Here is a 14,247-nt window from a genome sequence, read left to right on the forward strand (position 1 = left end):
GGACTGATGCTGAAGCTGAGGCTCCAATACTTTGGCCATCTGATGTGAAGAGCCAACTCATTGGAAAAGACCCTGATGCTGAGAAAGATCAAAGGCAAAAGGAGAAGGGGGCGGCAGAGGATGAGATGGTTAGATTGCATCAGTGACTCAATAGACATGAGTTTGAGCAAACTCTGGGAGATGGTGAAGGACAGAGAAGCCTGGCATGCTGCAGTCTATGGGGTCGCAAAGAGTTGGACACAACTGAGCTACTGAACAACAATAATATATGTATGACCCTTAGAATCATGTGTCTGGCACAAAGCTAAGACTTTTTGGTTGTAGGACTCTATGAGATAGCCAAGTGTCTCACAGAAGACTGTTTAATGGCAGGGAGAAGGCTGATCTTTGAGGAGACCCGCTTTCTATGGATTAGGATTCCTACCCGTCTTGGGTCTCAGAGCCCCTGTTGTTGTTGTTTAGTCACTAGGTCACGTCCGACTCTGCGACCCCATGGACTGCAGCACGCCAAGCTTCCCTGTCCTTCAGTATCTTCACAGAGCCCCCGTACCCTACATCTTACCTTTAGCCTCAGATGCCCAGTTCTCACAACAGGGAACCGATAGGTGATATGTCTGGGTTTCCACCTTCTGAAACCACATTCACGTGCTCTTGGCTTAGCACGAGGACCTCCTGGGTCCCCCAGCCATACTGTCCTGGGAATGCCTGTCCTACTTTTTCAAATGGGGTCTCATCCTCTGCCAGGGGAGAGGTTGCCAGGGACAGTGGGTTTAGTCTTCTAGACATGTTGGCATTTTGTCACCCAGTAGAAAGATAAACATCACTCTGACTGTCGCTCCCCACCCCCCAGCAGGGCACCTCCCGGGGAAGAGAGACACTCCCCCTCCTGAATGCCCAGCTTTTTGTACAAGGCAGGGCTGGAATCCACCGTATGCCTGCATGGTCACCTGCCAGGGGCAGGTCATCTGTATGTCCAGAGAGCTGCTTAGCAACCCAATGTAACCGGGTGACTGTGTCAACAGCTCAGGACCAAAGGGCGTGAGAGGTAGAGTCCACTCACTCTGCCAAAGCCCAAGAGGGTAACCCCCCTCAGCTGTCAGCCTCACGCCCCTCCCTGCTGAGCTCTGCTTTGAGCCACAGACCTCTGGCATATTGTCTCTTACATTTTCCAAGCACAGTCACTGGGACCAAAAGTCTCCCTTTGAGAGATAGTCCCAGTTGGGTTGGCTTAGAGTGGGCACAGGGGAGCTCCTCTCCAGTGAATGGGGGTAAAGTGAACCCTGTGATGCTGAGGTCAGGTGACTCTGGAAGGCATTGAGGGTAGGGGAGGAGAGGCCGATCTGCAGCAAGTACCGAAGGCTGCTAGAGGTTCACATGCACACAGTCAGCCCAGGCAGCCTTACTTCCAGAAGAATCGATGTCTTTTCCCCTTTCTGCACTTCCCCACCCGGCTCCTCCTGAGCTGTCCAGAGGATCAATCACATCCTTCTACCCCAAGAAGACAAGGGTATTTTTCACCTTTGTTACAATGTTGCATGGTGGTCAGGACCTTCTTGCCCGTGCCTTAGCCCTGAATGGTTCTTGTTCCTCCAGCCTAGGTGGGAGCTCCAAAAAGCATGAGCAGGTGGGGGCGGAGAGAAGGAGGCATCAGGGCCTTGGGGGAGTTTCTCCTGTGGGCCGGTTTCACTGCAAGCTCTCCCACTCAGCAGTACCAATAAAACTGATGATCATAATTATGACTGTATAATCACTGAGTGTTTATTTACTCCCAAGAAGCCTCCTTTCCCTGGCCTCCATCATTAGCTACTCCGTCCTTCTGAAAGATGGCGAGGGTTAACTATGGCTGTAATAAAAAGTAGTAATTGCCCCCACAGCTCTGGGCTGCTCAGCTGTCATCCTCACTTTAGCTCCATGAGGCAGTGAAGAGGCTGTGCTGGGTCGGGGGAGGGTGATGTGCTCCCCATGTCCAGAAGGAGGAATGGGGCACCTAGCAGAAGAGGTACAAAGAATGCAACTCCACCTGCAAAGCTGTAGAAGCAGCAAAGATTGCCTTCTTTTGATTTTTCAAAAATAATTTTTATAGAAATAGATGTATGGCTTCCCTGGTGGCTCAGATGGTAAAGAATCTGCTGGCAATGAGGGAGACCCAGGTTCAATCCCTCGATCAGGAAGATCCCCTGGAGAAGGGAATGGCTACCCACTCCAGTATTCTTGCCTGGAGAATTCCATGGACAGAGGAGCCTGGTGGCTACAGTCCATGGGGCCACAAAGAGGTGGACACGACTGAGTGACTACCACTTTCGTATATATATCAATCACTCAGTCGAGTGGCATATATACTAAAATATGTGTTACAATGTTGCAAGTCTTCTCTTCTAGCCTCCCACCTTCTTCCAGATACATACCTTCCTCCTAGAGGAGCTTTCCCATTACCTGTCTCTTAGAGCTGCCCTCAAAAGAAGGCTGAGCCAAAGATTTGTTTATAGTCCACCGTCAAACACCATCAGGTGCCCTTGAGCAAGTTACTTTCCACCACTGAGCCCACTTCCTAAATGGTAAAAAGGGGTCTTGTAAAGTTCAAGCCTTGTGCTCAAAAATGCACTACAAAGTGGCGATTCTTGATACTAAAGCTCTCAGGGATATCTGTGCTCTTGACTCACGAAAATAGGTGGCATTTCAAACTTTGGGGGAAGATGGATTGAGGACTTCACCCAGAATCTCTCAAATCTGCCTGCCCAGGGACGTGGGAGAAGTCAACTCCTGCAGCCCACCCTTCAGGGTGAGTTGGGATGGGGGTGATGAGTCCCTCAGATTCCCTCTCCTCCGAGTCCTCTCCGCTTTCCGTCTAGGTCACCGCAGCATCTTTGAAGCGCTTATCCATCTCCTGACCTAGTGCTTGTAAGAGCGAGATTTGCCGGCGCTCAGCCAAACCTCCTTTAGTTCTCGACTGAGCCTCTAACCCGGGACCTCCACCCATCTCACGCCCATTCCCATCTTACAGAGGGCGGGAAAACGAGGTAAAAGAGGGGAGCCAGTAAAGAGCCCCGAAAAGTCAAGACTCCGAATTTCCTTCGTTTCTTCCTCCCCCGGCCCCACCTTTTTGTTTCCGCTTCCCACCTCCAAATTTCCCATTTCGAGGGCTACTCCAACCTATGGGCCCCAGCCGCGAGACGGCTGAGCATCGCCACTTTAAGGGGCAGGCCTCTCGCCTCCCTGACCTCGCCCCGCCCCCTTCGGAGCCTCTCTGCGCCTGCGCCCCGCGCCGGAGACCTGGGGTTGGGCAGCGCCCAGTTCCCTGCAACTTTCAAGTGAGTTGCAAACTCCGCCCCGAAGCCGGTGCCGGTGGCCCGGCGCACTGAGCTCCCGGGACCTGCACGAGCGCAGGCTGCGACCAGCCACCCTTGGCCCGGGACTCGCGGCGCCCCTGGCAAGGGCCGAACGCTTCGTTCTCCGGAGCAGGAAGTGCGGGTCAGGGCTGTAACTGTCAGAGCGGCGCGGCGGGGCGAAGGAGCGCGCTGGCGGGTACCGGCTCCCGAGTCGGTCGTGCCTGCCCCGGCCCGCTCGTTTCCCCTTTCTTTAGGCTCTCCGCACCGAGGAGTTAGTGAGCGGCAGGCTCCGCCTCCACAAAGGGGCAACCCTAGTGCCCCTGTGGTTCCTGCACCTCCACCGTGGCGTAAGCGTCCCTCTCTCTGGTCGTCTTCCTGGAGGGATCTCCCTTCCTTCCCAAGGCTGCAGAATGGTGTCGTGGATGATCTGTCGCCTGGTGGTGTGAGTATGGCCGTTCTAATACTCCCTCTGTCCCTGGGTTTCAACCCGCCCCTGGGGTGGAAACTGGGACTGTCAGGTGGAAAGGGGGCTTTCTGAGCTCCCTTACACATTTTCCCTCCTTCCAACATTCACTGCAGGGGTTAACGGATTTGTGAACCTGCACAAGGCATGCGGGGGTGGGGGGGTGGGGCGCGCTGGTACCCCCACCCTCAAGCCAACTTGGCTGACGCCCAGGCGAAACCCCTTGCAGTCAGACACACATTGCAGGCAGGTGCGTGGGAGAGAGAGGACCACAGGCCGGCCAGCAGCCCCTTGGCAGACACAAGATGTGACACGTTGTGGGCGCTTCCCAACTGAGTAGTCATTCACGTGACTCACCATCCTGGCCTCAGTCTCCCCACTCAGTCCTACTTGTCACCTTTCGGTACTCCAGCACCTGGCTGAAATATCTCTGTCTGCAATCTGGCACTGCCGGATCTGATGGCCCTGCGCCTGATGGCACGTCCAGCCTGGTATTCTCACAGCTCCGAAGCCTGCTTCCCACCCACCTTGTGCTCTCCCTGCATCATGCACCCATGGGCCACTTTTGCAGGCCTGAGCAGGCTTGGGGTGTTTGTAAACAGCAGGGTAGGGAGGTGGCCTCCAGGGCACTGACTCAGGCACAGGTTGTGCAAGCCAAGCGGGAAGAACTGGGCAGGTACTGCCGCCTTGAACCTGGGAGGTGGCCACCTGGCAGGGGGTGGGGAATGGTGCCCCTCACACTTCTCCTCTGTTTTGGGAGCTGCTCTTCAGGCTGGTGTTTGGGATGCTGTACCCAGCTTATGCTTCCTACAAGGCTGTGAAGACCAAGAACATTCGTGAATATGTGAGTGTGGGGGTGGGCAGGAGGGCTCAGCCCACGTGGGGGGTGTGGTAGGATTTGGCGAGGTGTGTGGGGTCCAAGCTGGGCTCCCTCTTTTTCAGGGGTATAATCTGGTGGGATATCCTGAAGCAGCATGGGCGTGAATGGAGGGTGGGCTGTTGGGGTTCTTTGTAAGATCTTGTGGGTGAAGCTGATTGAGGGTGGGTACAGGAATGAGTGGCAGTTTCTCAGAGGCAATTCTGTAAGGCCAGCCAAATGCCAGGGGAATGCAGTGGGAAGGGCTTTCTGGAATCTCTGGACTGGGTCAGCCCAGGACAGGGGAGTTGGTATTGCCGGTTCAGCTTCTGGCTCCTGACCTCTACCCCCGCCTCACCGTATCCAGGTCCGATGGATGATGTACTGGATCGTCTTTGCGCTCTTCATGGCGGTGGAGACCTTCACGGACATCTTTATTTCCTGGTACGGGCACCGGGGTTCTGTGGGCTGCGGGGAGGGGCTGGCTCTCCCTGGCCTGGCTCCCTGGTGGACCTTGCCCCTCTGCTCTCACAGGTTCCCTTTCTACTACGAGATCAAGATGGCATTTGTGCTGTGGCTGCTTTCGCCCTACACTAGGGGGGCCAGCATGCTTTACCGAAAGTTTGTCCACCCATCCTTGTCTCGCCATGAGAAGGTACCCCAGGGGGAGGCAGGGTGGGCAGCGTAGGGGTGGGTGCGAGGGGAGGAGCCCTGGATTTGGGGCCTGAGACACTGGGCGACATCTGGGCTCTAATCTCAGTCCTACTGCTGTTGAACTGTGGGCCCTTGACAGAGCCTTGCCTTCTTCCTCTTCTGGACTAATCAAATGGGTGCACAGGTGAATGATCTTTGGAGGGTGTAAAACATCAGCTGGAAGCTGGTTTGGGGATGGTGTGGGGAGCCTGGAGTGTGGTGGATCATTGAGGTGGAGGAATGGGTGAGTGGGTGGGGAGCCCTTTGCTCTGTGGATGGGGTGGACCAGGAGGCATGACTCCCAGTGATTTCTCTGGGTCCGTACAGGAGTGACCCGGGTGGTCCGCCTGAGCTTTCCTCCCCAACGTATCATCTGCAGGAAATCGACACCTACATTGTGCAAGCCAAGGAGCGCAGCTACGAGACGGTGCTCAGCTTTGGGAAGCGGGGCCTCAACATTGCTGCCTCTGCTGCTGTGCAGGCTGCTACCAAGGTGCCCTGGGCCCCAGCCTTCCAACAGCCCTACGCCCACCCCCAGGGCCCTTGGGGCGGGTCCAGCTCTCAGTCAGGGAGCCAAGGGATAGCAGCTGTCCATGTCAGGGAGCCGGGGTGAGAGGTGACAGGTTGCGGTGTTGGCAGGAGCATGGAGCTGAAGTTCAGACTTTCTCGCTCTAACATTGACTGTGAGCCACTGCTCCTTGTCTCTGGGCCCAACCTTGCTGTTGGTGCCCCGGCACAGGACTAGAAGGGTTGCCATGTTGCCTTTGGGCCTGTGCCCCAGGGACTGCTCACAGGTCAGCCTTGATTTCCCTGGGCAGCTCCCCTGCCTGAGGCCCCTTCTGCCCGAAGCCCTGCCCCCTCCATCAGTTGGTGCAGCGGCTCCTGCTCCCTTGCAGAGTCAGGGTGCACTGGCCGGGCGGCTGCGGAGCTTCTCCATGCAGGACCTGCGCACCATCCCTGACGGCCCCGCCCCCACCTACCAGGATCCCCTCTACCTGGAGGACCAGGTACCCCGCCACAGGCCACCTATCGGTGAGTGGGCAGAGGGACCTGAAACTGTGCTCCCCAGAGAGAGGAATGGTTTCCTCCCCTGGGGCGGAGGAAGGCCTGGCTCAGTCTGCCCCCAGCCCTCAGACTGTGTCAATGCCTAGCTTTGCCTCCTGGCTCCTTCTCCTCCACACAGGGTACCGGGCAGGGGGCCTGCGAGACAGTGACACTGATAATGAGTGTTGGTCCGACACAGAAGTGGTCCCCCAGCCACCAGCCCGGCCCCGAGAGAAGCCGCTGGGCCGCAGCCAGAGTCTGCGTGTGATCAAAAGGAAGCCTCTGGCCCGGGAGGTCGGTGGTGAGGCAGGCACGAGGGAAGGGGGCTGTCCTTACCGCTGCCGCAGCCCCGACTGTTTGCAATGTGCCTGCCTCCTCTCCCCCAACAGGGCACCTCGCGCTCCCTGAAGGTTCGGACGAGGAAAAAGACCGCACCCTCAGACATGGACAGCTAGGATCTGTGGAGCCAGACTGGGTCTTACCTCTTGCCCTTTGGGGTGCTGGGGCCCTTCTGAGGGACCTCTGGCCATACCAGCAGCCCTCCTGGCCCTCCTGGCTCTTGCTGATGGTTCCTGGCCACGTGCAGGGCAGCACCCACAATGTACCAAAGCAGGCTGGGCTTACGGTTCTATTTATTGCCTTCCTTGCCCTTCTACCTTCCCAGATGTGGGACCAGAGCCCTCCCCAGACCCCTGGAAAATGAAACCCAAAGGTCACCCAGCTCTGTTCCTTCCTTCCTGTCCTTTAAAGTACTTGACAGCCTTTTCGAAGGCCTGTGTGTGTGTGGGGTTGCGGGGGGTTGCTCATTGTACGGTTTGTGTTAATGAATGAGGCTGGGTTTGTGGAAGTTTTGATAAATAAACTCATAAAAGTGCTCCATCTCTTCTGGTTTGTAGTCCTTGTCCTCACAGCACATGTTATTAAACAGCCCGCCACAGGCCAGTCGGCCTAGGACCAGTGCTGAAAGGCCTGAGACTACAGTAGGGCCAGATGGCCATTGACAGATAGTTGTGATGTGGAAAATACTGTTACAGAAAGCTCCTGGGGACCTCAGAGATAGGAGAGTTGGGGGACAGCCCTGGAAGGGGACAGTCTAACAAAGCAGTCAGGAGGAGATGGAAGCGGACCTTCACGGGAAGTAGAAACCAGTGGGAGTGAAGGTGGGGAGGGACCTCAGGTAGCACGATAATCTCACAGGGGATTAGCTTGAGCTATGCCAGATGAGGCCTGGATAGGCCGATTTCCTCCAAGGGCCTGCCGGGCCTCTGGGCACCTCCAGGGGTGCCTAGGTCTGCAAACCCTCAGGTTGACGGTGGGAGCATTGCACCTCTATGGAGTGGCCACAGGGGGGCAGCAGCTGCCAGAGTCTGGTTTGCCCTCAGCTTCCAGGTCAAGGAGGGCGGGGCTTGGAGGCTGAGCAGAGCCTTGCCCCTGCAGGGGCCTGGCCGCTGGATGGCTGGAGGGCTGATCAAGAACCCTGGCTCTGCCTCCAAAGGCCCTCCCTACTACTTGTGGTCATTGGTCTTCAGCCTGCCCCATCCTCGAATCTCTTATGCGACCCAGGCTGTCTGCTGGCTCCACTTCATCCTTTAATCCCTGGGGCAGCCAGTGCCCAGCCCTGCCCTCTCCTGCCCTGGTCTTATTGTAGTGTCCTAGGGCTGCTCCCCTCTCCCACCCATACGCCTGCTGTCCTTTCCCACCTTTGATTAAGTCGAGAGATGGGGGAGAGTGTCAGGTGGGAAGAGGGGATATGGGGTAGTCACCCAGAGTGACCTGAGGAGTGTGGATTAACTCTTGGTGTGGGGATTATCCGGGTTTATTCGGGAGAGGTACTTAATCTGCTGGGTGGCTTAGCTCCTCACAGATTGGTGTTCAGTGATTTCCTATCTTGATGTTCCCTTGCATCATGGGGTTGCCTTATCTCTTCATTTATTCATTCAAAAAATCTTTATTGAGCATCTGCCAGGTACCAGGCATGTTTCAAGAAACTTGGGGTGCAAAGTCTAGTAATAGCTAGCATCTAGACTATGGCTGCCCCAGTAGGGGCTGCTCTGAGCCCCCAACGGGTATTAATTTATTCCTCACAACAATCTTTACAGAGCAGTTACTATTATTATAATCTTCATTTCACAAAAGGGAAAATAGGGACCGAGAGGGCAAGTTATTTGCCTGAGGTCACACAGCTAGTAAGTGGCAGAGTTGGGCTTGGAAACCAGGTAGTCTGACCCCAGAGTCAGGATTCTTAACCACTGTGCAGAACGAGAGTAAATGAGAAAGTTTCTTGCCAGGGAGAAAAGGAGAAGGAAACTAGTAGAGATGAAATACTGATTGTGTCCCAGACCTTGTGCATTTTAAAGAGGTGATTTCCTTAAATCCTCCTGACAAGACTGTCAGGTGGGAGTTATAGCCATTTTACAGATGGAAGGATGAGACTTGGAAAAATAAAGCAATTTTCCACGATTGTGCTGCCCCTGGGTCAGAGCACCATCTCCTGAGGCAAGTCTGCCCAGAGGTTGCTTTGGTAGGGGTGGAATGGCAGGATCCACAGCCCCGTACCAAAAGAACAAAACAGAGGAGCATGTGATAAATTGTCAAAATGAAATAAAAACGCAAAGCAGGGAGCAGCTGCAGGAGGCTGACAGTGTGTGGCAGTAAGGGAGCTTTCCTGGGAGCTGTGGGGCTTTGCCTGCCCTTGTTCCTCGGATGGCACCTTACAATGAGTGGCAGGGTCACTAGGGCCCCGGGGCTGAATTAGAGATGGCCCCAGCCTTCCCATTAGCCTGGCTGCCCCCGCTGCTCCTATTTCTGTCTCTGGAAGCATCTCTTTCATTCCAGCATCAGCCTCTAGGCCTTTGCTCCGCTCTATGAATCTCTTGTGCTTCCTATGGTCTTCCTTCCAGGCTGTCACAGTGTTTCTTCATGATCAGATGTCACCTAAAAGCCTTCCTTGACTCTAGGCCCTTGTGAAGCTCCTGATCTCTGGCCAGTTCACCCTGTTCTGGGCTGTGCTTGCATGCTCCTTGCCTGCTCTGCTTCCTGCCCATCCAGATGCCAATAGCTTCTTGTTCCCCACCTTATCAATCTGGACTCATGACTCCAGGCTCTTTTCCTGTCCCCCTCTCCACCCTCCCTCACCCCCCGTGCTCTGTCCTATTCCTATTTACCCTTTGGACTTTACTCAAACATCACCTCCTCCAGGAAGCCCTCTGTGAGTCTTCCCCATGTCCCCTTGGGGTTGACTGCTCATCCAGACCACCTCCCACACTGCACTGTGGCTTCATAATGAACAGATCTACATCTTACTTTTGTATCCTGTCCTGGAGCAAATAGTGGTTAGAGCAGGTGACATATTGTGGTTCATGGTGAAATACTTGTTCTCTCATTTCTGAGCTCAGCATTGCCCCCTCTGTGACATTCCCCTGACTTTCCCAGCCTGGGACCAGAAACCCCTTAATAGTCTGTTAACATGCCTGACCCCAGTCTTCACCCACAGCACCCAGCATACAGCCTGACACCTGAGAGGTTTCAGCAAATGTTTGCTGGTAAAAGAACAAGCATCAAGGGAGCAGAAGCTCCTCGATGCCAGGGAACCTTGTATGTTCATTTTTGTATTATGAATCTCCTGGGTGCCCATCACAGAGCCTTGAAAATGCCCAAGTCTCTGTAATACATGTTTGGTGAATGTCTGCTGCAGTTGTATGGGTTCCAAGACCTCCTGGGGCCAGAGGGGAAGGGGCAAGGAGAAATCCAAGTTCTTGACCAGCACGTGTGGTACTGAGACTGCAGCACTGGATGCAGACTGGGCTTCCCTCTGAGAATCACTGAGACACCTGCCTGGCATCCTTTCCCTCTGCATGGGGTTCCTAGCCCAACCCGCCACCTCTCTGGCCTGGCCCCTAGGGGAAGGTTGGGCTGTGCCCTGGCCTGCCCACACCCCCATCCCCATTACCCACAAGTGTGCCCACTGCCTCCCCAGGCAGAATCAGAGCTGGCCAGAATTCCAACTGGCCTGGAGCACAGATGGGCCAGGTTCTGCTGCCACGGGCATCGGTACAGAGATAAAGAGCCTAGGCCAGTCCCCTTAGAAGCACATACCTCTGCTTGGCCCAGGTACCAGCCCTGCTTGGTTTGAGCTCACTCCGGCCTCCCCATCCACCTGGCCTGCTTCTGAGGGATGCCCCCCAATGCTTCCAAGTTCCCTAGTGGCCCTTCATTTTCAGATCTTCCTACTCCCTCCTCCCTACAGCACCCCCCTCCCACGCCCACAGTCCATTGGACCTTTCAGGCAGCTCCTTTCTCTCCTTGCCTCTTTGGCTCCTCTGGATCCTGGTCCCCCTTCCCCACCTCTGGCCTCCAGGTGCCCCGGCCTCACTGGTGCATTTTTCAGTGTTACTGTGGGCGGCGGCAGCGTGGTTAGCCTCTTGTTTCAACACAGCCCAGGCCCAGGCTGAGTTGGGGAGTCCTGGCTGACACGGCCCCACCCTTGAGAGGGTTGAGGACACAACTCTTAGGCACTCATCCCTTGTCCCCACCCCACCGCTGCCCGCAGAGTATCAGGGATGCCCCGTAGCTGGGTAGGGGCAGAAGCCTGGGCAAGAGGATGATGCCCTGCTGGGGAAACCCCAGGGTGGGGGACCAGAGCTGGGTTGCTAGGCAGAAGGTCCTGAGTGAGTATGGGGCAGCATGAGGTGGCTTTCTCTACGGGGTGGCTAGACTGCAGGAGAGGGAAGGTTGAGGGGGGAGGGGCACCGGGGAGGTAGAAGAGGAAATAGGTAGAGATGTGGGTGGGTGGGTGGGTCAGAGGGGAGCGGGCATTGGCCACAGGGCTTCCTCCTGGCTCCCAAACATCTCCACACTTCCCTTCCTCCGCCCCTCCCCCAGCGTCCTGGGAGAAATCTCCCCGGTATTCCCCCTCCCCCCCTGCCCCCGCCCCAGGCGTTGCCACAAGGGTGGGGGGTTGGGGGGGAGGCCGGCCTCAGCTGTCTGAAGGATGGAGGGGCTGGGGAAGCAGGGCTAGGTGCCCAGACGGCCGCGTGTGTGGGAGGGGATGTCCTGAGATGCCCTCCACCCGGCAGTCCCCGCTCTGACGTGGGTGCCCCCCCTCTCCCCGCCCGGATTAGTGGCAGCTTGGCCTGACTCTCCGGGGCTCCTTCCCCCGCCCCCGCCTGCTGCCCTCCCCTGGGCAGGGGGCTGCTCCGCCCGAGGGGCACTTGTGCTTGCCCAGGTAAGGGGCTCTGGGGATAGCGTGAGGTCAGCTGGCTTGTGAGTGCTGCTGCGCGTGTCAGCGGGAACGTGTGTCTCAGTGTGTGTGTGTGAGTGTGTGTGCTCTCCAGGGGTCGGCGCGGGGCAGAAGCGGCCTGCCCGTGGGGGGAGGGTGTTGGTCAGCTCGCCTTTGTCCAGGGAGCCGGAGCCGGTGTTGTGTCCCCACGTTGCGTGGCTTTCCTTCTGTGTTTGTGTCTTTGTGTGTCTCCTCAGACCTGCTCTGTCCTCAGGCACAGAACAGCCGGCTACAAGGGCTCTGGGCCTGTGGCATGGGCTATGGAGCAGGATGGAAAACTGGTGAGGGTGGAAAGGGGCTCCTTCTGGCCCCACTCCCCCCCCCACAACCCCCTGGGCATTTTTAGGAGCCTGTCCTGAGAGTCCTGGTCTAGTCCAGGGACCCGAGAGACTGGCAAATGGGGTGGGATGGGTGCCTGTTCCACTCCCCTAGGACAGTCCCCATCCCCTTGGGGCATGACAGTGACCGGCCCTCGGGGCCCCGGACAGCCCAGACTCCCACCCTGGCCAGCCCAGCCTCTTCTAGGCCTCGAGCCGCAGGATTCTCCCCCTGGACTCTCCCCCGGACTCTCCCACAAGCTTCGGCTGCCAGAAGACACAAATGGGGGACCATGGGCACACCCCGGCCCCCATCCGCATCCCGGAACCAGCCTAGGAATGGGAGGATAGGGCTCGGGGGCCTCGGGACTGCAATCTGGGTTAGACCCTCCGTGATCACTTCCCCCGGGCACACTCAGGTCCAGGCCACCCCTCAGGAGAGCCAGGGGAGGAAGGGAGTGTTAACAACTCAGTCATGTAAACAACCCCTACCAGCCAGCCTCTGGAGGGAGGCAAAAGGCCGGAGAATCTATGCCAACATGACCTAAGTCATGCCCGGTGCTGACCCCTTCAAGCCTCCTCTCCTCAGGACCCCTCCTCTTCTCAGCTGGTCCAAGGATCCCTGCCTCCCCTCTGGCCTCTCAAGGAAGGCTCCCTTCAGGCCTTTCATGGCGCCCTTCTCCAGGAATGGTGCAGTGACCCGGGACAAGGCTGGCCACATCCATGAACTCATCCCTTCAATGGACCAGGGGTGGGTGGGGTGGCACTGCCCATATCCCAGGCTGGGTAAAGGCAGGCCAAGGATGGCTTCCACAAGGAGGCAGGGGAGTTGTGCGGGGTGGGTGGTGGGTGCCCCAGGGGAAGGGAAGCGCCCGTTGGGCGTGTGGGTTTCTGTGTGTGTCTGAATCTGTCTGTGTGTGTTTGAATCTGTCTGTTTGTGTCTGTGCTCTGGAACCACCCCCGCAGAGGAGCTGGGATGCTTCCTCGGGTGGAGGGTGCCTTGCGTTCCCATTTCCTCTCCTCCTCTCTGCTCCCTCCCAGGAGCCACTCCCATGGGCTCCTCTCCAGTCCTGGGCCTGGAGACACTGGGATCCCAGGCCAGGGGCTGACCCCCAGAACACAGGGTGGGAGGGCATCTGGTCCCACTTCTTTGGGCAACGGGTGAAACTGGGACCCTTAGACCAAGAACAGAATAGAGTCTAGACCCTTCTAGCACAGCTAGTGCAGGACACCCCCTTGGAAGGGGGCTTGGGTCTGGAACGGTGGACAGCAGCTTGGCCAGATGAGGACCAGGCTGGGCAGAGTGGGGCCAGCGAGTGTGCCTGTGTGCCAGAGCTGGAGACGACCAGGAGCCAGTGGTCCAGCAGGCACGGGGTGGCTGGCGTGGGTCAGAGTGCCCATCACTGACCCGTGAGAACTCGACTGCCCCTGCCAGCTCTGGCACTGACCCCTCCCAGCCGCCCTGCCCTGGCACCCCTGGGGGCACCCCGCCCCATCGGTGGCCTGGTCCGGCCCCTCCCGCCCTTTGCTCCAGTTCCCGGGCTTGGCACCTATAGTGGGGGTGCTGCCCGCCTGCCAGGCTCCGGGGCCGGGCCCACGGGAGGGTGGGGCGGCTGGGAAGCTGGCACGCTGCCCCGGGGGAGCCTCTCTCGGCAGGCGCCCGGGTGCCGCGGGGGGGAGGGGGGAACAAAGGGCTCATTCTCCCCGTGCGCAGCCGGTGGCATCGCCGGGGCGTTGGCGGAAGCCCCCGGGGCCCGGGAGGGGGCAGGCCCAGGCGGGGCCGCCGAATCACGGGCTCCTGTTTCCCGCAGGGTGCTGGAGGAGGAAACCGGCGGAGCAGCTTCCCCACTCTCAGTTGCGCGTCTGGCGATGGCGATCAGAGGTCCTGCTGCCCTCTCCGCTGGGCTCTCCCTCCATTAGCCGCGCCGCTCCGCGCTGCGCCCTCGCTGGTGCCTCTCTCCCGGGTCGCGGGATCGGCCCCCCTTCGAGGCACGACCCCCTTCCCCCGGCCCCCCGGCCTTTCCCCCCAACTCCGCCATCTCCGACCCGGGGCGCGCGTTCCCCCCGGCCCGGCTCCCTCTCTCCCTCCGGGGGCACCCGCTCCCTAGCCCCGGCCCGGCCCTCCCCGCGGCGCAGCACGGAGTCTCGGCGTCCCATGGCGCAACCCACGGCCTCGGCCCAGAAGCTGGTGCGGCCGATTCGCGCCGTGTGCCGCATCTTGCAGATCCCGGAGCCCGACCCCTCCAGCCTGCGGCCCTAGAGCGCCCCCG

General features: G+C 58.2%; 2 protein-coding genes across 2 annotated transcripts; both read left to right on the forward strand.

Annotated features, from left to right (window-relative positions):
* The first annotated feature begins 3,235 nt into the window (after window positions 1–3,235).
* REEP4 (receptor accessory protein 4) lies at window positions 3,236–7,261 on the forward strand. The gene is made up of 8 exons (XM_069574026.1): window positions 3,236–3,768; window positions 4,561–4,633; window positions 5,013–5,089; window positions 5,180–5,300; window positions 5,718–5,831; window positions 6,235–6,370; window positions 6,522–6,676; window positions 6,772–7,261. The coding sequence occupies exons 1-8, from the start codon at window positions 3,737–3,739 to the stop codon at window positions 6,835–6,837; spliced, it is 774 nt and encodes a 257-aa protein (XP_069430127.1). The 5' UTR covers window positions 3,236–3,736; the 3' UTR covers window positions 6,838–7,261.
* A 4,275-nt stretch (window positions 7,262–11,536) lies between these two features.
* HRURF (HR upstream open reading frame) lies at window positions 11,537–14,238 on the forward strand. The gene is made up of 2 exons (XM_069574027.1): window positions 11,537–11,606; window positions 13,789–14,238. Exon 2 carries the CDS (start codon window positions 14,133–14,135, stop codon window positions 14,235–14,237), a length of 105 nt encoding a protein of 34 aa, XP_069430128.1. The 5' UTR covers window positions 11,537–11,606; window positions 13,789–14,132; the 3' UTR covers window position 14,238.
* Window positions 14,239–14,247: the final 9 nt, after the last annotated feature.

The sequence above is a fragment of the Ovis canadensis genome, chromosome 2, assembly GCF_042477335.2.
Source record: "Ovis canadensis isolate MfBH-ARS-UI-01 breed Bighorn chromosome 2, ARS-UI_OviCan_v2, whole genome shotgun sequence".
Taxonomy (NCBI): domain Eukaryota; kingdom Metazoa; phylum Chordata; class Mammalia; order Artiodactyla; family Bovidae; genus Ovis; species Ovis canadensis.

Coding starts and splice junctions, on each gene's coding strand:
- REEP4 (XM_069574026.1), top strand. CDS start 3,737: ATGGTGTCGTGGATGATCTGTCGCCTGGTGGT. Junction 3,769..4,560: donor ATGATCTGTCGCCTGGTGGT/GTGAGTATGGCC, acceptor GCTGCTCTTCAG/GCTGGTGTTTGGGATGCTGT. Junction 5,832..6,234: donor CTGTGCAGGCTGCTACCAAG/GTGCCCTGGGCC, acceptor GCTCCCTTGCAG/AGTCAGGGTGCACTGGCCGG.
- HRURF (XM_069574027.1), top strand. CDS start 14,133: ATGGCGCAACCCACGGCCTCGGCCCAGAAGCTGGTGCGGCCGATTCGC.